Genomic DNA, 25,263 nt, shown 5'->3' on the forward strand with positions numbered 1-25,263 from the left:
TGAAAATACACAATGAAAATCTGTAATGCTTCTATTGAATAACTGATTTGTTGTTTTCATGTGGAATCCGCTTTTTTGATGAAACAAAATGGAAGATTTAAGCTTGTATCAGCTGGACTTTTCCTCTCCTCTTTAATTTGTTTCTATTTATCAATTAAAATTAGTAATGAGGAGAAAGAGAATGGTAAATCTGAAATACTGTATGATTTAAAGGATCAGTGGTTTTTGTTTCCACGTGGAATTCAGTTTTTGATAATTCAAGAAGAAAAAATTCAGTTCCTACCAGCTGGATTTTTCCATTTTTTTTTATTTATCTTTCTGCCAATTTATCAATTAAAATTCACAGTGATAAGAAAAAGAGAGATAAACGTGAAAATATAGAATTTAAATCAGTAATGCTTCTATTGAATAATTGGTTTATTGTTTCCACGTGGAATCTGCACTTTCATGAAACCAAAAGGAGGATTTAAGCATGTGTAAGCTGAACTTTTCCTTTCCCCTTTAATTTGTTTCTATTTATCAATTAAAACTATTAATAAAGAGAAAGAGAATGGTAAATCTGGAATACTGCATGATTTAAAGGTGCAACGTTTCAATTGGATAACTGGTTTGCTGTTTCTACGTGGAATCCGCTCTCCGATGAAGCGAGAAGGAGGACCTAAATTTGCACCAGCTGGACTTTGCCTTTCCTTTTATTTATTGACCAGTGTATCAATTAAAATTCGTAGTGAGGAGAAAGGGAATGGGAAATCTGAAACACCGAACGATTTAAAGGATCAGTGGTTTCTGTTTCCACGTAGAATTTGGTTTTTGATCATAAGAGAAGAAAGAACTCAATTTTTATCAGTTGGACTTTTTCATTTTTATTTATTTTTTCCCAGTTTATCACTGAAAATTCAGCGATAAAAAAATTAAATATGAAAATGCACAATTGCACTCAACAATGTTTCAATTGGATAATTAGCTTGCCGTTTCCACGTGGAATCCAGTTTTTGATCAAGCAAAAAAGAAAGAACTCAATTTTTACCAGTTGAACTTTTCCTTTTTTATTTATTTTTTCCCAGTTTATCACTGAAAATTCAGCGATAAAAAAATTAAATATGAAAATGCACAATTGCACTCAACAATGTTTCAATTGGATAATTAGCTTGCCGTTTCCACGTGGAATCCAGTTTTTGATCAAGCAAAAAAGAAAGAACTCAATTTTTACCAGTTGAACTTTTCCTTTTTTATTTATTTTTTCCCAGTTTATCACTGAAAATTCAGCGATAAAAAAATTAAATATGAAAATGCACAATTGCACTCAACAATGTTTCAATTGGATAATTAGCTTGCCGTTTCCACGTGGAATCCAGTTTTTGATCAAGCAAAAAAGAAAGAACTCAATTTTTACCAGTTGGACTTTTCCTTTTTTATTTATTTTTTCCCAGTTTATCAATGAAAATTCAGTGATAAAGAAAAGAAAAAAAAACATGAAAATCCACAATGGCAATGAACGATGTTTCAATCGAATAACTGGTTTATTGTTTTTTTTTTCACGTTGAATCCGTTCTCCGATGAAGCGAAAAGAAAAGAGGAACCGAGTTGTTGGTGCCAGCTGGACTTTTCCTTTCCTCTTTCTTTTTCTTTGGCAGCACGTACATATATTTATACCTGGCGGTATTGACCAGGCTGGAGCCCTCCTTGTGAAAGTTCTGTTCGACTGTGACTCTGGTAGACGGACGATAAGAGGAATGATGGAGGGCGCTCGCTCGAGCTTCTCGTATTCCGCCAAAGACTCTCGACATCTGGCGTGGATCTGTGCTCCCTGCTCTCCGTGCAATGCACCGCGCCCGTGAAAAGGGAGAAATTTCGAAAGCGAAACACACACACCTCTTTTTGGTACAACTTCCCTTTCCCACTCTCGTCATCCAGTTCCTTGACACTCGACACACACGTGTGCTCCATATCCATTACATTAAAAAAAAAAAAACTAAAATTCTCAAAGCTTCGTTCACTCTCTTGTTAGTTTCATTTTCCTGCAATAGATCGTGCTGACTAACGATTATTCTAATTTCGATGTGATTTCTCGAAAGCACTCAAGAATTTGTCGAGAACTTGATGAAACTTGTTGATACTATTTATAATAATAATAATAATCGTAATAACAGTGGCTCTCGACAAAAAAAATTGTACAGTTAAATCAATGTGTGCTCCATATACATTACATTAAAAAAAAAATAGAATTCTCAAAACTTCGTTCACTCTCTTTCCTTGCTAGTTCTTTTTCCTGCAATGGATTATGTTAATTATTATTCTAATTTCGAGATGTGATTTCTCAAAAACACTAAAGAATTCGTTGAGAACTTGATTAAACTTGTTGATACTATTTATGATGATAATAATAATAATCATAACAGCAGTGGTTTTCGACAAAACATCAATTTTACAGTTAAATCAGTATGTGCTCCATATCCATTATATTAAAAATAAAAAAATTCAAAGCTTGGTTCATTCTCTTCTATCATTAGTTCTCTTTCCTACAATAGATTATTTTAAATAATAATTATTCTAATTGCGATATGGTGTCTGAATAATGCGAGAGCACTCGTCAAGAATTTGATCAAACTTGTTGATACTCATAATAATAATAACAGTTGCTCTCGATAAATCATAAATCTTACAGTTAAATCAGTGTATGTTCCATATGCATAACATTAGAAAAAAACTGGAATTCTTAAAGTTTCATTGACTCTTCTGTTATAAGTTTTTTTTCCTTCAATAATTTACATTAATAAATGATTTTTCTAACTGCGATATAGTTTCTCAAAAATACGAGAGAATTCGGCCAAACTTGTTGATACTATTAATAATAATAATAGTAGCTCTTGTGATAAAACATAAATCTTACAGTTAAATCAGTGTATGTTCCATATGCATAAGGTTCCCATTTATAACCCCGGACACATTAGACATATTGAAATAAACACTGTTGTTATTGAAAAGAGTTTTACAGGAGCAATGATATTATTAATTTATTTATTAAAATTATAAATACCCCTATTGAATTTCTTTAGAATTCGCTTGAAAGAGAATGATGTGCGGGGAAAAGAGGACGGGATGGCAAGCCTACATATGCATAGGATTAAAAAAAAAAATTCCTAAAGTTTCATTCACTCTTCTCTTATTAATTTTCTTTCCTCTAATAATTTACATTAATAAATGATTATTCTAATTGCGATATAGTTTTGAAAAAACACAAGAGATTTCGCCGAGTAATTAACCAAACTTTTCAATATTGTTAATAATAATAATAGTACCAAGTTCTCTCTTTTTCCATAAGAGACAAGTCTCAAAATTAAATCGGTATACACTCCATATGTATAACATAAAAAAAAATACAAAATTCTTAAAGTTTCATTCACTCTTCCCTTATTCGTTTTCTTGCCATCTATAATTTACGTTGACAAACGATCGCCATAATTGCGATATGGTTTCTGAAAACCACGAGAGCACTCGTCGACGGTTCAATGAAACTTGTCGATGCAATTAATAATAATAATAACATTAGGTGCTCTCTCTCGGTAAAACAAAAGTCTCAGAAATAAATCGGTGTTCGCTCGTCGAGCGTTCACCCTTTTCGTCGATTAACGCGTTCATCTGTCACGAGTAAACATTAATGGCAGCTTTTGAAGGGTCCGAGTTTCCCTTCGGCAACTCTCTGCTTTCTTTGTGCTCAACGCTCGGCTTTGTTGATTAACGAAAACGCAAATCGCCCCCCCCCCCCCCACCTCCCCCTCTCAACATCAACTTACTCTCCACAGTTCAGCCACTCGGCCAAGACCGGATTTCATTATCAGTCTCGATAAGCCGTCTCTCCGCAACTACCTGAAGAGATTACGAGAAACCCAACGAAGTTGTTTGCACGGTAACAAGAAATTTTTCAGTTTCTTCTTACCATGACCTCCGCGTGTACAATATATATATATATAATTAAGTATTCTTAACTAGATCTCACTTTCAAAAATTTGTCTATAACAAAGGAACAAAGTTGTTCCTTATTTTTGATCAACTTCTAATTATTATTTTAAAAAATAAAGTAACTGTAGAAACATATATATATATATATATATATATATATAAGCATTCTTAACTATATCTCACATTCAACAATTTGTCTATAATAAAGAAACAAAGATTTTCCACTTCCTTGACCAACTTTTAATTAGTATTTAAAAACATAAAGTACTTCTACAAGCATATATATATATATATATATATATATGTTGGTTCCCGACAAAAGAAAGCAGCGAAAGAAAGGAACGACCGTAACAGCTGCACCGTTCGATCGCCACGATATTTCCTTTCCATACCTGCTCCAACCAACATATATATATATATATATGTGTGTGTATCCAGCATGATACAAAGAAATCTCGTGAACCGGTCGTCCGCGCCGAAAATCTCGAGAAACAAACGTTCGTACGAGTTGCGTTACAATTAAAAGCGAGAACTGGCGCGTTGGCTACCAACTGGTCAACTGATACGCTTTCTGCGTTGGGCTAAACGGTCGTCGGGTCATAAGACAATTGACAGGTGGCCTAGATTCGCGAAAACCCCGATTCCCTCGCAGTTTCGCGTCTTTTCGACACTCCGAACACTTTAGGATCCTCCTTCGCAAAGAATTAAATTGCGAAAAATCATTTTGATCGATCGATCGAATTAAATTTTAGTTTATATCAAGAAGGTGTTATATATATATATATATATAGATGTGTAACGTTTTATAAGGAGCTTTTGGAATAAAATTTTTTCTTTCAAGGAGACAAATGGGGGGGGGGGTGTACGTGTCAAAGGGAGCAAAAGCGCGTAAACCTGTGGATTAACTGGAAATGATCCCCAGAGTATACATATATAGCGTAGACGGAGAGAAAGAAAATAGCAAAGAGATCCGTTAGAGGCGAAACAAGCCTCGCATTCTACTTACCGTTTTACCCAGCGTCTTGATTTATTTTAAACTATTCCTCGCGCGTACCCTCGCTCGCCAACGCTTTCCATGCATTGTCGCAGGCATTTTGCGTAAGCTCTCTCTCGCTCTTTCTCGTTACGAAGCTCTGGAGCTTTTCAAAAGCTCCCTTTAGTGATTTATAACGCAATATTCAACGTTGTGCTATATAGATAGCCGAGGTGGAAAGTAAGGCAGGACAAAATGTGTATATATATGTATATATTGCATTCCCAGCGAGCAGAGTGTTAGTAATTTAGTAGGATACCCGAGAACGTATCGAGCCAATAATCATCGATGCTGTACTACACTGTCATCAAGATCACATTCCAAGAGTGGATAAACACCTGAATGCCAATGCAACGCAGTGGTGTAATTGTGTAGGTACCGAGCAATGTGAAAGAGAATCCTGACTCTGTTTTGCATCGATTCCAAGTAAACCTTTCTTCGTCCACCTTTGTAAACAATGTATACAAATCCAGTGACACGAAAAACATTACCCTACGTCACTGATGATTCGTAAACCACCAGTGGTAAACGATATCCCACAAAAAACAAACTTTGCCTGTAAAAAAAAACCTACATAAACATTGATGGTAAAATAGTGTCCTAGTAAAAGATGGTTTATTTGATCATTTCTCTATTAAAATATGCAAATGACATTAAAGTAATTCTTAGAGTGGATAAACACCTGAATGCCAATGCAACGCAGTGGTGTAATCGTGTAGGTACCGAGCACTGTGAAAGAGAATCCTGACTCTATGTTGTACCAATTCCAAGTAAACCTTTCTTCGTCCACCTTTGTAAACAATATACACAAGTCCAATCATACGCGCAATGTTGTACTATGCCGTCGGATGATTCGTAAACCATCAGTGGTAAACGATATCCCACAAAAAACAAGTTTCGCCTGTAAAAAAAAAGTACATAATAATAATTGCAAAAATAGTGTCATAGTAAAAGATGAGTTGTTTTATTATTTCCCTGCTAAAATATGCAAAATATATAAAGTAAATCCTAGAGTGGATATAAATACCTGAATGCCAATACACCGCAGTTGCGTGTGTAGTGTCTTGTACTGCACGGTGAAAGAATCCTAACTGCTGCATCGATTCCAAGCAAATCTTTTCTCAACCACCATAGTAAACAATATACACGCAAAATATTGTCCTATGCTACCGATAAATTGTAAACCACCAGTGGTAAACGATATACCACAAAGAACAAGCTTCGCCTGTTAAAAAAAAAAAACAAATACATAATAATAATTGCAAAAATAGTGGCATAGTAAAAAAGATGGTTTATTTTATTATTCCTCTATTAAAATATGCAATTAATATTAAAGTAATTCTTAGAGTGGATAAACAACTTAATATCAATGTGTCGCAACTGTGTAGTGTGTTATATTGTACACGGTGAAAGAATCCACTTTGTATTGCACCAGTTCCAAGTAAACTTTTTCTTCATTCACCATAGTAAACAATATACACAAATCCAGTGACACGCAAAACATTACCCTACGCCACCGATGATTCGTAAACCACCACCGGTAAACGATATTCGCTTTCAAAACAAGTTTAGCCAAACGTAAACAGAGCTTCGTAAAATATCATTCCTTTTCGAGACTCTTTCGCCGAATTGTTTTTTATACAGCATACGAACTGGGTTTATATCGTTTGCTTGTAAACCGAGATTTTCTCTGTGTATATTTATTTTGTATCGTTTTTCTCTGATCTCCTTCGAGAATTCTGTGGTAATGCGAAGGTTGAAGATTCGTAGTGATCTGCTATTACACGGTATATATATATATATATATATATATACATGTAGGGTTTACCACGCGCGCGAGTGCATATTCACAGGTTCATCAGCATTAATATAGTGCAATACTATAAGAATTAATATTTCTCTTTTTCTATCAAGAAATTTCGTAAAATTGGAAAATATCGTTTTTAATGCATTTCTACGACTTCTTAGTCTTTTTATTACGATATATGTATGTGTAGAGTCAATTGTGAGTTTTCATAGGTTCAGCATTAATATAGTGCGATGTTAAAATAATTAATATCATTCCCCTTTTTTCTATCAAGAAATTCGTAAAATTGAAAAATAACATTATTAAGAATATCTGATTTTTAGTGGAATTTCTACTTCTTTTAGTCTTTCTATTACGATATATATATGTGCAGAGTTTATTGTGCGATTTTACGTATATGTAAACATTATCACAGTGCGATGCTAAATAAATAAATATTCCTTTCTGTTTCTACCAACAAATTTCGTAAAATTGGAAATTATCCTTCTTGAGAATATCGATTCGCAGCGAAATTTCTCGGTTTCCTTGGAAATGGCTTTCTTCTTCGCAGTGAAAGAAGGTTTTCTAAAGCAGCAGGTTTCAGAGGTTGCAGCTGTTGCTGCACCTAAATCCAGTCTTTGTCCCGCAGCGGATTGGCAGATGCATCTCGTTGGTCGGGACACCTGCTCACCTGTATACAAGCTCGTCTGGTGGGTGTCGAGCATTATACCTGTCGGTGATTTTGTTGTTTCGATGTGTTACAGTAATTGCTCATTAAAGAGAGTGTGTATATATATATATATATATATACGACCTTGAAGAAATAATTCGCGCAATGAATCGGTTGAATTTTTATTAAAAAAATTGTACAACGGGGAGAAGTGGGGGGGGGGGGGGAGGGGAGGAACCGGTGTAGGGGCTACAGAGAGAGTAGCGAGTGGAGTGGGGGTGGGGGGAATCTGTTCACCTGCCACGAACGCGCGCGCGTGCTGCCAGGTGTGTCGCGAAAAATGGAAAAAGACTGTCGAGAACTCGGGAGAGATTAAGATTTGCCCCTGGCAGGGTCTAATGACGGGGTGCTGCGCACGATCATGCGAGCTGCCTGACCTTTCTCTCCTCGTCTCCATCTACGCACTCCTCCCCCCCCCCCCCTCTCACTCTCTTTCGGTCCAACCTTCGCTACCAAACCAATCCCCGCGCGTTTCGCACCGATTTATATATACCGCGGTAGAAGCCGAAGACGATGCCGAAGACGATGCTGAAGAGTCGAGCCAAGAACGCTTATGCAAGTGGAAAATGATATCCTGCATTGTCGGTGGTGGCACAATAGACTTCGACAACCATATCTTTGCCGCGTAGCAAAGGTCATCTGGAGTGACCTTGAGGTTCTAACGCGAACATCCGATGGTCCCCGTACACGAAAGACGCGATAAAGAACGAGAGGACTCACGTGTCACACACGTCGTTATTTCTTCGTTATAATCGGGATGTGTAAGAGAGAGAGCGAGAGAGAGAGAGAGATGTTTTTAATTGACGAATTATCTCGTGCCAAGGAAGACAATGGTACGTGAAAACGATCTGGAAGGTTTGCCGGAGCGAGAACATTGATTGGACGTCATTAGGGAGACCATGGCTTTCCCTCGGAGGGTTCATCAACGAGATAACATCGTTTCTGACGATAAACGCGTTTACCCTATTCCCCCCACTCCCTCTCTTAATTCTTTCGCTAATTATACCTTCGTTCACCCCCACTCTTCCATTTCTGTGCACTTTGGAGCCATTTTACGCGTACCAAAATCTATCAAGCGAACACATCTCTCTCTCTCTCTCTCTCTCTCTATATATATATATATATACAGGGTCTTTTCCTAACAGCGGAGCATAGGAGATTCGTGTTAGTTGACTATAGCACTCGGAATGATGGAATCTGAGAGCGCTGATTGGTCAATATTGCGTGGTACCAACATATAATAGGCCGTTACCAATAGTTGGATACAAAAAATGAGATTCATCCGCCATATTGGTGTGGAGAATGTTTACATGCTGATCGTAGCAGAAAAAGGTGTAAAATGGAAAAATGTCAAATGTTGTCGTTACCAAAGTAAAAATTGAATACTTTGAATGAAAATGAAGAATACTCGTACTTTCCATCCATTATTTTCAATTTTTACTTTAGTAACCTTACCATTTGACATTTCTCCATTTTACACCTCTTTCTGCCAGGATCAGCATGTAAACATTTCTCCACACCAAAATGGCGGATGAATCTCATTTTTCGTATCCAACTATTGGTAACGGCTTATTATCTGTTGGTACTACGTAATATTGACCAATCAGCGCTCTCAGATTCGATCATTCCGAGTGCTATATTCAACTAACACGAATCTCCTATGCTCCGCTGTTAGGAAAAGACCCTGTATATATATATATATATACACCGTTCTCGCTGTTTCCCGTTCGAAAAACATTTACATTGTTTACCGGTTCCGGAGTGGATTTTGTCAAGAGCGTTTCCTCGTTCTGGGAGGATCGGTGCGTCGACCCAGCAGCAATATACGACGAGGTCACCGGTTCGCACGTTCTTTGACATTGGTGCTGGTACCGCCAGGTACGATGAACTTTCGCTTCCGGGGGCACGCCTCTCCAAAACCGAGACAACGCTTTTACTACCTTCTATATATATATATATATATGTTATATACACACACGGAGGGTTATGCAGCTACGATGACGATACGAGGTTCGAAAAGATGGGAAGGGGGGGGGGGGATAACACCGCGGTTATATACACGGCTGCACTGATAACGTCTCGATGACCTCGAGTGCATCTTCTGGCTGGTTCGCTGCGCCTCCTCTACGACGCATCGTGCCACATCTTCAGCCAAGCGAGTTTATCGCCACTCATTGTTCGACTAACGAGAAAATCATTCCACCAAACACGCGTCGCTTCGTAACAACCAGCGAAGAATTGTCTAAAGTCGATAAAAGATTCTTGTTTCTTTTTTTTTTTTTCATGGTGCTCGATAAACTTGTATCACCTCGCAATTATGTACGGATTTCTTCAGGATCTAAGTCATTGGATAGTCCGTACAGCACCATGATGGAAATATTCGTCGGCTTTTACGCGTCGAGCTTATCATCACTCATTGTTCGTCTAACGAGAAAATGATTTCGACAAACGCGTCGTTTTTTACTAGGCAGCGAAGAATCGTTTAAAGTCGATAAAAGATTCTTTTTTTTTCATGGTGCTCGATAAACTTGTATCACCTCGCAATTATATACGGATTTCTTCAGGATCTAAGTCATTGCCGTATAGCACCATGATGAAAATATTCGTCGGCTTTTACGCGTCGAGCTTATCACTGCTCGTTGTTCACTGTTCAAAATTATATCATGTATATGTGTACGTGATTCAGTTTTGTACTGTGTTTGTCTAATGAGAAAATCATTTCGCTAAGCATGCGTCACTTTGAAATAAGCAGCAAAGAATTGTCTAAAGTTGATAAAAAACTGTCGATGCTTTTTCTTTTTTTTACAGTGTCCCAATAAATTTGACTTTGATCTGCTAATTGTATAAGAGCCTCTTCAGCATCTTTGTCCTTCAATATTTCCTAAATTCATCATGAAAATATTCGTCATCTTTGCATGCCACGTTTATCACCATTCATTGTTCTCTAACGAAAAAATCACATTTCGCCAAACAAGCGTCGCTTTCTAACGAGCAGCAAAAACGATTGTTTATAACTAATAAAACACTTTCTATATACACTGTTTTTTATTCACAATGCTCCATAAATTTTTTCCCACCCACCAACTTTACATACGAACCTCTTCAGCATCTCCTGGTAATTGATATTCTATACAAGTCGAGAATGAAAATATTCATCAGCTGTTGCGTGTCGCGCGACGTCAACACTGACTCCTTATCGCTCGGCTCTTATCAACGTCGAAACACTCGTGCTAGTGTTGATATTATTGTTATTATTATGGTGTAATAGTAGGAGCATCCGAAAGCGCCAATCCACGTAAATTCTTCATTTCCGATTACGAAATTGTTGCTTTGCTCCAAGATGCATAAAGGTCTCTCTCTCTCTCTCTCTCTCTCTAGAGAGAGAGGGAGAGAGAGGCGTTGCAAGTTACGTAACAGATTCTTCTAATCCGCCATCTCTCTCGTTTTTACAGAGTCCTGGAACTTTGCACAAAGATGTCGGTAGTGCTGGGACCAAGGTCAGCGGCAAGACAATTGGAAGCGTTAGCACAGCGACCCTCACCACACTCTCATCTATCAATAATTCCTCCAACGCCAGCAGAAGCAAGAATAACACCGCGTCTCACGAGGTGAGTTATCAAATCAAATGAATTTTTCTCTTCATTCATTCATTATTATTATTATGAGTAAACAATTCATCCTACTCCATCATACCCGAAATGACCTTGAGGAAACGATTAGTCGTTTTCAGCAAGAAAAATAATGTCCATGCGTTTATTGGAGAATCGGTTGGTTTTTCCAAAAAAAAAAAAAAAATAGAAGATGCTCGATTTTTGCTTTTTTTATTGGTGCCCACCTTAATGGAATGATCGATTCCACGAGTTAAGGACACGTGGTCCTAACGCAGCTTGTTGGCGAACGCGCGAAGATTTTAAGAGTAGCACATTGCAGTTCAAAAACATTACAGTGTCTCCAAAAGTAGACTTAGCATAATTTTGAAAAAATACTTGGTCGTTTTCGGTAAAAATAATAATGTCCATACGTTTATTGGAGAATCGGTTGGTTTTTCAAAAAAAAAAAAAAAAAAATAGAAGACACTCGATTTTTGTCTTTATTATTGGTGCCCACCTTAATGGAATGATCGATTCCACGAGTTAAGGACACGTGGTCCCAACGCAGTTTGTTGGCGAACGCGCGAGGATTTTACGTGTGGCACAGCTCGGCAACAACATTACAGTGTTTCGAAAAGTAGGCCTAGCGGAGTTCCTAAGCTTTCACGGAAAATTCGCTGATTCGTGAAGCAATTATTCTCCACTGGCGCACCACTCGAATATTACTTTTCTCTCGCAATCGCGAAATTCCCTCTGCTGCAGCGTGCGTTAACCCGTGACTCTATTTTATTACCTTAACCCATTAACGTCCAAAATGTCAAAATTTCTTGCACGTTTTCAAAGTGATTTTTTCCTATGTAATTGGCGTTGAAAAAATTCTTGAACCACATATTCTGATGTAAAATTGCATGCTCTTTCAGAATCCGTTGCCAGAATCATGATAAAACTCACAGGAAAAGAGATATGCTCGATTGAAACATAAGAAACACCTAAATTTTCGAAAAAAAAAATTTTTAGGATTTTTTTTCGAAGTGTTACGGTGAAGATATCACCTTGCGACCGTGATCAAAGGTGATCATGGGAGTTGAAGTTTAACAGGGAATTTTTTTGTTGACCTTGAACCATCGCTTCTTTACAAAATGGCGGAAAAAACGAATTTTTTTTTCAATCTTCATCAACTTTTTTCTCGAAATCTATGGTCTTTAGAAAAAAATTCATAAAAACAAAAATGCCTTAGAATCGCTCGAGGAACATTCTCAAATTTTTTCAGAATTTTTTGAGACAATTTTTGAAAATTCCATTTCACAAGTTTCCCGGAAAATCAAAAATTGTCTCAAAAAATTCTGAAAAAATTTGAGAATGTTCCTCGAGCGATTCTAAGGCATTTTTGTTTTTATGAATTTTTTTCTAAAGACCATAGATTTCGAGAAAAAAGTTGATGAAGATTGAAAAAAAAATTCGTTTTTTCCGCCATTTTGTAAAGAAGCGATGGTTCAAGGTCAACAAAAAAATTCCCTGTTAAACTTCAACTCCCATGATCACCTTTGATCACGGTCGCAAGGTGATATCTTCACCGTAACACTTCGAAAAAAAATCCTAAAAATTTTTTTTTTTCGAAAATTTAGGTGTTTCTTATGTTTCAATCGAGCATATCTCTTTTCCTGTGAGTTTTATCATGATTCTGGCAACGGATTCTGAAAGAGCATGCAATTTTACATCAGAATATGTGGTTCAAGAATTTTTTCAACGCCAATTACATAGGAAAAAATCACTTTGAAAACGTGCAAGAAATTTTGACATTTTGGACGTTAATGGGTTATGGATTCGACGATTGTGCTATTCTTTTTCACTGGTCTAGCCTAGTCTATCTGTTTCATGGTGCGTCAAGAATCATCACTTTTGTTCGCACAAAATTGATTCGTTTGAATTTATATATATATATATATATATATATATATGTACATTAAAGAAAATGCATTAGCCATGATATATGAAAATGTCAGCTTTAAACGAATTCAATAATTATGCTACTCTTTTTCACCAGTTTAGCCCAGTCTTTCTGTTTCGCGATACGTCGAGAATGATCATTTTTTTTTTCACAAAATTGATTCGATTGAATATTTATATATATATCCATTAAAGAATATACATTATCCATGGTGTATATGAATGTCAGCTTTAAACGAATTCAATAATTATGCTACTCTTTTTCACCAGTTTAGCCCAGTCTTTCTGTTTCACGATACGTCGAGAATCATCACTATAGTACACTCTTATTTGCATACGGTTGAGTCGATTAAATATATATATATATGCAATAGAGAAAATGCATTAGCCATGATATATGAAACTGCCAGCCTTAAATGAATTCAATAATTATGTTATATTCTTTTTCACTAGTCTAGCCTAGTCTATATCTGTTTCACGATGTGTCGAGTATCGTCACTATGGTACACTCTTATTTGCACACGGTTGATTCGATTAAATATATATATATATATATGCACTAGAGAAAATACATTCACCGTGGTATATGAGAAAATGAGGAGGTTGCTCGGGCAAGGCCCCTCGCAAGAATTGCATGCATCGTTACGTGGCATTGAAAAAGTATCTTTGCACTTTATTTACATAAGCGCGAGCCAGTGCGAGTCACGAATAGACTTTTCGACGAGAGACATTTTTGCTGTAAGGTCGTTCTAGGAGATTTGCTATTTTCAGGATCTCCGAGATCCTTCGAGCTTCAACTCGTCGTTCTGCCATCCAACTTTTGCACTTTGCAAGAGAGAATTGAACAAATAGTGAAAATTTTATCACAAACCGCTATATATACGCTTTCAAACTGTTATATATACTGGGAACAAAAACATCTGAGGGAGAAGCTTAACCGAGGAATAATTATTTTACTCATTTCAAGAGAGAATAAAATAAATAGTGACAATTTCCTTAAAAACCACTATATATACATATATATGCTTTCGAACTGTTATATACACTGGGAACAGAAAATATTTCAAGAGGAAGCTTAACCGGGGAACAATTATTTTGCAATTTGCAAGAGAGAATTGAAAAAATATCTCGAAATTCCCCCCTCCCCCCCCCCATACACACATACTTTTATATATATATATATATATACATATGCTTTCAAATTATTATGTACACTAGAAACAAAATATATCTCAGAGGGAAGTTTAACCGAGGAACAATTATTTTGCACTTTGCATGAAAAAAATGAAAAAATATCTCAAATTTCTCCCACACACACCTTTATGTTATATATTCTTTCAAACTGTTAAATACACTATGAACAAAAAAATCTCAAGAGGAAGCTTAACCGGGGAATGATTAATCGGTGGATCGGATCGATCGATCGAGGCAGGGATTTTTATCAAAGCGCTTTACAGCTGATAAGTTGAGTAAGTAAAAGGCAAGAAAATGCGCGAGCGAGCACAAATTGCGCAATCGTGCGCGAGTGACCCGCTTCGATGGATTGTTTGCCATTGGTTTATCGACTGTCCATTGTTCGCGATGCAATCGGACGACCGATTTCTATCAACGGCTTATTGCCACTCGTGTGCTCTCCGAGAGTTGCGTTCTTTATCGACCTGTTCTCCAATAATAACAATAGTAACTCTTTTTTGTCCTCGCTCTCTTAATTAAATATTTCCTTAATTAAATTCGCTATTTACCACGAGCAGTCGCTGCATAACGCGTGTGTGCAACGTATTATAAGGAGTTTGATGATTATACACTCTGTAAAGGGGAGGGGGGGGGGGGGGAGGGGGATTCTGTGGTAATCGCGAGTAGAAACGTCTCGACCGAAGTAACTCAACTCGCCATTGTGTCTTGCATTTTGCGATAGCAAAAATATTCCACTTGTATACTGGAGCAATCTCGGTTCGTCCTATAAAAGAATCGATCATAAGCTACCAGAAAACTGTAACCGTATAGATATATACATATGTGTGTGTGTGTGTGTACAGAATGCAATGCATGTGATATCGATGCACTAATTATTATCCAACTTTCAATTTTATATACATATAATCCTTATTTTTTATTTTAACCAAATAATAACTTTTCTCTTGTCAATTCAATTCCTTTAGGGTCCAGAACCACCTGTGAAAAATTCTACTAAGAGTTTCTCGAATTTATCTGACTGTTCCAAGATTCAGCGGTACATTCGATAGTTTCCCACAAACTTATTTATGAAAAGAACATTCGAAATGAGAAATGGATAATGGCTCGCGATACTGCAACGAGTCATAAGAGAGAGAGAGAGAGAGAGAGAGAGAGAGGATGATAGTTGCATGGAAGATCGGTTAGGAGTGGGGGGGGGGGGGGGGGGGGAGGGTTCGAACGTATAATCGAGAGACACGCTGTCTGATCAGTAATTGGCAGTTTTATCAAATGATTCGACGCGAAGAAAGAGCCGACTGACAACGGCTTTTTACCAACTGTGCCAGTGATGTATCGGCCGTACCGTTATTTCCTCACGGACACACTCACACAGACCCTCCACATGGACTTTACGCGCCCGTCCATGCACACGCGCCGCTCTCCTGCTATGTTAATCGAGATGTTTAAACTCCACTATTCTACGCCATTTTTTATCTCGAAACTATGTGTATATGTATATATATATGTATAATTTTGCTGCAAGAAGAGGAATCATCGACAACCCAGCCCTCATTCTTGTTATTTTCATTAAAATATTTAGAGTCACTATTCAACGCCATTTTCTCTCTGAAAAATACAATATATATAGTAGTTTTGAGAGAAAAAATGACGTGGGAATCTATAGTGGCATTAATACCTTGATTAACATAGCAACAATGAGGGTTGGTTGTTGATGATTCCTCTTCTTGCAGATGAATTATACATGTACATACGTCATAGTTTCGAATTAACAAATGGCGTAGAATATTGGAGTTTAAATATCTTAAATAACATAATGAGAATGAGAGCTGAATCGTTAATGATTCTTCTTCTTCCAGCAAAATTATATATATATATATATATATATATATATATGTAATTCTAGTCCAAAAAGAAGAATCATCAATGACCCAGTGCTCATTCTTGAAGACAGATTCCTCGAGCATTATTCAACCGATTTCCTTCTCTTGTCAGTCGCTATATCGATCGGTTCCACTGGCACGCTTACAAAGTTTTCAAAGAGCCGTAATACAGCAAGAGTCCGGGTGACGCGCATGTGTATAAGCTAATAATCAACGATATACAAGAAGAGGACGATGAACCGCGGTGGTAGCTCGACTATACCGATGAAGGCTCCTGCCGTTTCGAGATAACCGGTTCCGGCCCCCTCCCCCTCCTAGTATAACTAAACTTTAAACTTTACCATAAACGTCCTCCACCACCACAGCTCATCGTACAACAGCAGCAACGGATGTAACGAACGAAAAGGGGTCTGCAGACGAAAATCTCTGGCCAAAACCTCGGCGGAAAAGCACATTCGTCTCCATTTAGCTTTATAATCCGAGGAGCGTTAATGGCCCACCAAGAATAACCCCGGTATTTTCGCCCTGCTTAAAATTAGACCATCCAAGCGTCTCGATTTAGCCCGAGACGAGTTTGTCCTTTGGCCGATCTTGCAAAATTCACTCGAGTCGTCCGTATAAAGCTGTGAAATTTTGGAGAACGGTTTTTTCATTAATCGCAGTTTTCCGTTTCCTGTTTCAATTGGCCTTCTGTGTATAAGAAGCTGAGGAATTTTGGAGAACGTTTTCGGTTCATTGGATCTTTCTGTTTCCTATTTCAATCGAGAGACACGGTAGTGTCTCGACGGCAAGTACATATAAAAGTAGATAATGACATGTCTATACCGCCGAGCACTACCGTTAACTTATACAGTAGGTTTGGCAGCCTCAATATTCAAACCGATTTATTTTCGTGAATGATCCACTATCATGATTTAAGTAAAGCTTTCCTTAAACTAGTTTGGAACAAGCTTTCATTTAAGACCATGAACATTAAAAACGGTTCATGCAATCCAGACATCTCATACTGAGTTGGCTATATATATATATATATATCGAAAATTGAGATTCTTCTCCTTCATAATCTTCTTCTTCTTCTTCTCCAGCCAGAGTGTATGTCTCGGGCTGAAGTTGGCTGCTTAACGTAGGTTAAATCCTTCGTGTATACGAAGTTGAGGAATTTTGTAGAACATTTTCAATTGATTGGATCTTTCTGTTCCTAACATCAGATATCTTTCAAAATTCAATTGAGTCATTCATATAAAATTCGGAAAATTTTTTAAACAAATTTGATTAAGTGGATCTTCCTGCTTCCTAATGACGAATATCTTCCAAAAATCACTCGAGTCATTTTCATAAAAAACTGCAAAATTTTTTATAACAAATTTGAATAATTTTATCTTTCTCTTTCTAAAATTTAATGAAGTCATTCAAACAAAGTTACGAAAATTTTAAAAGAAATTCGCCTAATTGGATCCTTGTATTCTAATATCAAATGTCTCTCAAAATTAACTCTCGAGTCACTCGTACAAATCGTCGCAATGTTTAAGAAAAAATTCGCCTAATTGGATTTATCTCTCTACTTCTAACACCGGATAAATAACCCAGTGCCACCTGTGATTTTAATCTAGCAAATAGGTGTAATTCTTCGAGTCGGAAATGTTTCTCTTCAAGTATGTGTAAATGGCTATCCTCGATCTCGCGTCCTTTGTAATCGTACAACGATGTTGCGAGGAAAACGCGCTACGTCACTGCGTATTAATTTCTTCGTGTATATCAACCACACACACACACACACACACACAGAGGACCAATGTTGCATCAGGTCATGCGCATCCCGTTAACGTCCGAAGGATCGACCCAAAGGTTAATGGAACCGACCGTTAACCACTCGACAATTAAAATCTTTTTTTTCTTCTTTCTCATTTTTTTCCACCGAATCACCACATTCCTCATCCTCGCTTTTCATTTTTTTCAAAGTTCCCCATGTCGATAAACCTCAACTGCGGAAGTTTGCAGAGAAATACGTCGGGGACCACGTGACTTCCGGTCATTTCCATTTCCAACGCTCGGTGCATATATATATATATATATATATATATATATATACACGCGACAAGGAACGAGTCGCGAACGAGTGGAGAATACGAAACTCGAGCCTCTGGCTCCATTTTTCGAGTTTCCTATACGCAAGCCGCGCAGTCCCGATCCTCGATCGAGATTCGAATACGAACGAACCAACGTTTTAATTAACTGCTTTGTGCTTTGTTCGAAGGCAAAGACGCACGATCCTCTACCGATTCGGCTCTTCTGGTTCTAATCTGCGTCATCTAGATGTCCTTTTTCTCTTCAAACTTTATTCTACGGTATTTCTGCCTTGTATATATAAGGGATTCTCGTAAACTTTTGATTTTTGTGAAACTTCGATTTATTGACCAAAGTATTATATATACTTTTAATATTTTTTAGATCATTAAATGCCTGGAAATTATTGTAGAAATATGATCCAGATGTTTTTTTTTACTTATTTTAAGTGCATGCATAAATTGATTTTTATTAATATTACCAAAATGTCTGGAAAAACAAAACAAAAATTATGGGAATTATTAAATGGTATAAAAAGTTTAATTTTGTGCTAATCATACCACTTCATATTAACCTTTTGGGTTTCAAATTTCTATACAACTGGAGAATATAAATTTTCTTTCTTTGTCATTAAAATGCCTGGAAAAACAAAACAAAAAATTAGGAATTATTAAATTGTATAAAAAATTTAATTTTTTGCTAATCATAGCACTGCATATTAATGTTTGGAACTTCACATTTCTTTACTACTAGAGATTATAAATTTTGTTTTTTAGTGATTAAAGTAAGTGTGCCTATACTTACATATCGTAGATGCATAAGAGAGAAACTTGGAAACTGTTATTTTGCAACATGTAATGGATGACTGTTTTTTGGCTTAAACAATCATAGCGTGCTTCTAATAAATAAACAAAAAATATCACATATTGTTTAAATAAAGATATATAAAATGAGTAATTGCAAAAGAGTGTAATTCCATTCTTAGTGGAAAAATTATTCTTTTTATTCATAAGGCTGTAGCTAAAACTATATATATTTTACGTATGGACATTATTTATGAGCACCAAAATAAAAAACTGAATTATTCGTTATGAATCTTTGTTCTCTCTTGAAAAGTAGTGTAAGAACATGTTTTCAATTCGCCAAAGCTGTTCACCTGCTCTAGGCTAAAGTCTATGCAATTTAAACATTTTGATGGAAAAATTATTAAATAAAAACCATCAAAGAAATATTTTCTAAGATTTTTACATTACTAACATACAATATATATATATATATATATACTGTCTAATTAAATTTTTCCTATATCAAATAAAATCATTTTCAGTTCCCTACCGGAGTTATATGTCAAAGTATTCGCGAATTTAATGAAATATAGATGCCCGGTCGATCGTTTTGCTATGACCGGTTTAAATGATATAAAAACACCATAAAATTTACGTTAATTGTACAACAATAATATTAGTAAATTTTTATAAAAATACAAATCTAGATTATCTAAACTCTGGTGGGTATATTTCAACGTTGACTTCATATAAAGATCATTGTTATGTGATTTGTTTATACCCCTTATACTGTTAATTGTACAATACGTCATCAATTGGTAAATAAATTAAAATAAATCTTTATTTATGTTGTAACTCGTTTCTTTATTTGTATAATACTTTTCTCACCAGCTTATTTACATTATAATATGATTGAATAATAAAAAAAAAAAATTTCATTTTTACACTTATTTTTTCATAAATTAGACGATATAAAAAAATTATAAAAAACAAGCAAAAAAATAAATTTAAAATATCATTTCTTTGTGAGCGGTTTTTTCCAAAAGGGGAACATCATTTATTTAGCTTTTCTTTATCATAGGAAGTAGAAATCAAGATTATATTAAATGTGCTCATTGATTTTCAAAATTTTATATTTTATAACAGAAAGTTAAAGGTTTCTGCAATTTCCTTATATATGCGCAAATATATATATGTATAGGAAGTATCACCGAAGGTGCACCAGAGATGGAACATAAAAATTCATTTATCTCCATAAATATAAGAGATATTAATTTTTTATATAGAAAATTTTTGATTGCAAATACAAAGGAGTTTCAACAATATTATATACAACAAAATTTATATCTCTTATATTTACAAAGATAAATAAATATTTATGTTCCACAAAATCACCCATATCTTTTTAACCATAAGGGATATTCGATTTTTTCATATGACCTTTTTGATAGCAAATAATAAGAGATTTCGAAAAGGTCCTATGTAAAAATTGAATATCTCTTATAAGTAAAGAGATACGCGTCATTTTGTATCTATCCTCTAGGACGTCTTACGTGAGACATGTATATATACATATAGATTGTAGCGTCTATTGGAGAACTCTCATTGGTACCGATCTTTCTTCATATATATATATATACATATATATATATATATATATACTACAGAGCAGTTCCTATAATAGAAAAAAAACACGAAAACGTCATCAACAGAAGAAAAATCTAGAGCAAGACCTCTTTTCGACTCTGAACTTCCTACAGCAACCTCGAGTTTTCCTGGACGCGCTCCAAATTATTTACCGGATGACCCGGCACGCAGATGCTTATTCGGATAACGAGCGTCGCGCGTCTGGATCCTCTTCTTAAATTCCTTCAACTTTTTCCTACCGGTTAACCGCATTTTATCAATCGCATACCTATATAGTTTACTCGGTGGACCAACGTCTTACAAACAAACACCATGAAGATATCCAACGAAAGAGAGAGAGAGAGAGAGAGAGAGAGAAAGCTGCAATTTCTATCACGTTCCGATACTTTGGAGAGTGCAGCCTATTATACGTGTACCGATCGTGCACACTTATGTAGGTTACGCGACATATGCGAAAGCCAGAGTGGGCAACGTGCCGAACTCGATTTCGTAGCACGTGTTTTCGATCACGTGTGCATATATATACATATATATACTGCGCCGACTCGAGTTCTTTAAAGGAAGAAAAAGGTCGCGTGCGATTTTCACCAAAATTCCTCCACTTCCGGTTTTTATATATATATACATATATATACTGTACCGACTGGAGTTCTTTAAAGGAAGAAGGCCGCGTGCGATTTTCACAAAAAATCCTCCACTTCCGCTTCTTACATATATATATATATACTACACCCGGAAGACTCGACAAATTTCATCAGCTGGAACCATAATTTCCACGAGGAATACGGTTGAACGTGCGTAACGCGAAACTCGCGTTTATTCGTGTGGAAAGAATCCTGTATATGTATGTGTGTGTGTTCCTGGAGCATGCAGATATCGACCATCAATCAGACAGAGCTTTCTTTGTCCAGCTGGTGAGAATTAGTTTTCCACGATCCGGAGAGTCTCTCGAGGGCTGAATTCCACTAAGTAGACGCAGCGTCGAGGTTTCATAGCCGTATTAAGACTCGATGGCTGATGCTCGGGTCTTCTTCTTGCAGTCTCTGCAATTGGGGGGGGGGGGGGCGGAAAACCGGCACTCGAAAACCAGTTTTATTATTCGAAACGTCCCAGTCGGTCGGTGCTGTACTCAAGTGGGAGCTTAGCCGTTTTCTATCAGGTTTTATTCGAGGTCAGTTTCGCCAGTCAAATCCTCTTTCGCATTGTTGCCTTCGATTCTCTCCTGCATATATATATATATATATATATATATATATATATATATGTAGGTGTGTATGTTTGTGAGAAAGGTTTCCAACTCGAGGAGAGTCTTAAAGGTTTTCTCTATCCTGGAAAACAGTTGCTGAAGAGGTTTTGGGATATCAGTTATCTTTCATTCTTGTTGATATATATATATATATATAGCTTTATCAAGCTGCAGGCTTTGATAAAACAAAGTGATTAACACTGTCACTAGAATACTGCTCGTTGGAGGAGAAAACAAAGGGCAGATCTTTTGGTAATGGAATCATCGTTTAAATACATTGTTTGAGGATTTGTGTGGTACAGATATCGAGTTTTCTTGGTAGAAAAATAGTTTTCTGGAATTTTTCCAGGAAAAAATTAGCTGGAATCTTGTTTTTCCACGATGATAAACATATATATATATATATGTAGAGCATAGACTATCTTTTGGATATAATGTAATCATTGTCTAAATACGTAATTTAAAGATTTGAGTGTTACAGATTGAGTTTTCTTGATGGAAAAATAGTTGTCTCCAATTTGTCGAGGAAAAACTCGTTCTAGTCGTCCTCTTTTACAATTATAAACATCTGAATAGAATATAGACTATTGATAATATAACACCGAAAACAAGCTTTGCTTGTAAAAAAAGGACTGCAAGTACATAAGTCGTATCTAGTATGATTAATATATAGTAATATAAAATATTTTAATTAAAAAAAATAGTGAAATCCAAATGTTAGGCAAGTATAAATTTTTTCCATGGCGAAAATTGAAATTTGGAAAAAAGTAAATAGTAATACAAAAATTACTTGCCAGGCCCATTGTATGCAATCGTGTTAAATAGCCACATTTTTAACTTACGAGAAGCAACGCTTATATTGCAAGATAGCGACTTGCACATGAATATTACGGGCCCGGCAAGTAATTTTTATATTACTATTTACTTTTTTCTAAATTTCAATTTTCGCCATGGAAAAAATTTATACTTGCCTAACATTTGGATTTCACTATTTTTTTTAATTAAAATATTTTATATTACTACATATTAATCATACTAGATACGACTTATGTACTTGCAGTCCTTTTTTTACAAGCAAAGCTTGTTTTTTGTGGGATCTTATAACGTTTTGTAAGAATATAGGAATTAAAACTAAAAAATTGTTTTAACTAATTCAATCTAACAAAACATTTTCCAATGTTCTCATCGTTCCATAATGTAAAGCTTCAATTCGAGATATTAATTTATTAATCTACTAAATAAAATACAAAATATTACAATGATGAGTTCTTATCATAATTACACTTTTAGAGGCATTTAACATAGGATCAAATGACTGTTTGAGTTATATTTTCAACATCTTATACCTAAAATCGCATTAAAGCCTTTCGCTTTCAAATTTTTTTTCTAAATTTACCTTTAAATCCACTTTTTTCTTAGGTGTTACTCTCACTATCATCTTTGCATTATGGCTCTTTCCCTGGTAAACTAGTGACATTTATATATTCTTTTCATTAATATAAACTGTAAAATATATACCAATTAATGCAATGGAAGCCTATGTTTTTTAGGTATACTACTTTCAGTTTCCTGAAGTTACACACTGTATGCTCTATTACATGTGAAATATTGAAATTATGAATTCCTTTCATATTTATACATTTACATGATTTTATTATAATTTTCATCAACTATGTTATTTCTAATTCCAAAGTTGTATGCCCAAAATCACCTGGAAGCACTTCGCTCTCAAGGATTTTCTTATAAATTAGTTCATATGTATCCATCATTTTCTTAGCTGTTAACGTCAACATCAACTTTGAATTATGGCACTGTCTTCAGCATACTAGTACCATTTATATTTTCTTTCATTAATATAAATTAGGAAATACACCAATTTATACAATGGAAGCCACTCTTTTGTGGATATACTGCTTTCAGTTTCGCAAAGTTATTCACTGTAAATTCTATCGCATGGAAAATATTAAAATGATGACTTCTTTTCATTGTTTCATTTGTAGATGATGTTATCATTATACTTATTATTTAATTGACTTATATATTTCAAAGAGTTTATGCCCAAAATCACCTGCAAGCCTTTCACTATTAAAAGTTGGCTTCCAAATTTTTTAATTTCTCCACCTTTTCCTTCGGTTTAACTCTCAACATTAACTTTGCATTATGGCTCTTTCTATGGTAAACTGGAATCATTTCTGACTTCTTCTATTAAATATTACAGCTCAACCCTGCACAATGACACAATAAACACATTATGGTAATTCAATCTGAAATAAAATCTCACTAAGTACCAAAAAATATATTACATATTATATTATAAAAATCAATGTTATTCTTATAAAAAATTAAATTTGAATAATTTTTTGGAAATAATAATTTCTTTCTATTCTGATTAGGGAAGCATAGGTAAATATTTGGGTTTAATACTTTTTTATATTATAATTGAATATTAAATAACGATTAGAAAATATTTATCTTCTTTTCTTTAATCGTAGTAGTAAGGAAGTTTTATTGTCTCCTGGAAAATTGTTTGTATATATGATATAACCTACCAGAGAGTATGTTCCACATCAGTTTAAAGAAAAAAAAGTTAAACATGCATTTTGTTAATGATTTCAATACCTGGAAGCTTAGCATATGATTTTCAAATACCTTAACAATGTCTTGCAATTAATATGATCCTGATAATCACCAAGGCACATAAATGTTGAAGGTATACTTCTCCTTGGCACAGTGTTGAAAATATGTAAATATTAATCTTACTTTATCCAGTCAGCTCTATCCTCAATAATGAAAATTAAAATGTTCTATTTATTTTATCTGAAAAAGAAATTTCACAAAGTACCACAAAGCATATAACCTCTTGTATTCTAAAATATTGGTTTACTTATCTAATAATTATCGACTCCTTATGTCATTATTATTCGAATTTATTTATCATTTTAAAAATTAAACACATTCACTAAGATAACAATGAACAACCTCACTGTATTAAATATACATAACCTTATATTACAATTGACAGGTAACAAGTCGCCGGATTAGTTATATCGATTACATCGATTATATTTGGTAGTTCACAACCATGATTTTGTAGTTGAGTTTAACTAGTTGGCAACGCTGAGAAAGAATGACGTCATTTACTTCTTAGCGACCAACTTCAGCCCGAGACATACACTCTGACTGGAGAAGAAGAAGATGACGGAAAGAAATGAAATTTTTCGTTATATATATAGCTAACAGAGTATGAGATCTCTGGATTGCGTGAACCGATTTTGATGTTCGTGGGCTCATATGAAAGCTTGTCCAAAACCATTTTAAGGAAAGCTTTATTTAAACTATGACAATTGATCATTCATTGAAATAAATTGGTTTCAAAATTGAGACGGTCAAACTTGCTGTAG

At 35.4% G+C, this 25,263-nt stretch overlaps 1 protein-coding gene and 1 long non-coding RNA gene across 2 annotated transcripts in view; one reads left to right on the forward strand and one right to left on the reverse strand.

Moving 5' to 3' along the window:
- Window positions 1-25,263, forward strand: part of LOC136775127 (probable serine/threonine-protein kinase dyrk2) — an 82,858-nt gene that overhangs the window by 43,871 nt on the left and 13,724 nt on the right. The window contains exon 2 of the mRNA XM_066729630.1: window positions 10,962-11,117. Within this exon, the coding sequence (XP_066585727.1) occupies window positions 10,962-11,117 (156 nt within the window). The remainder of the gene's footprint in view (window positions 1-10,961; window positions 11,118-25,263) is intronic.
- On the reverse strand, window positions 4,840-6,179 carry LOC136775136 (uncharacterized). Its single transcript, XR_010822892.1, has 3 exons — window positions 6,021-6,179; window positions 5,676-5,894; window positions 4,840-5,549 (listed from the first exon to the last, which is right to left on the reverse strand). It is a non-coding gene; the product is annotated as an uncharacterized lncRNA (long non-coding RNA).

The sequence above is a fragment of the Prorops nasuta genome, unplaced genomic scaffold (assembly GCF_024137725.1).
Source record: "Prorops nasuta isolate Cenicafe-Biocafe unplaced genomic scaffold, Cenicafe_Pnas_1.2 PNAS00007, whole genome shotgun sequence".
In the NCBI taxonomy this organism is placed as follows: Eukaryota; Metazoa; Arthropoda; class Insecta; order Hymenoptera; family Bethylidae; genus Prorops; species Prorops nasuta.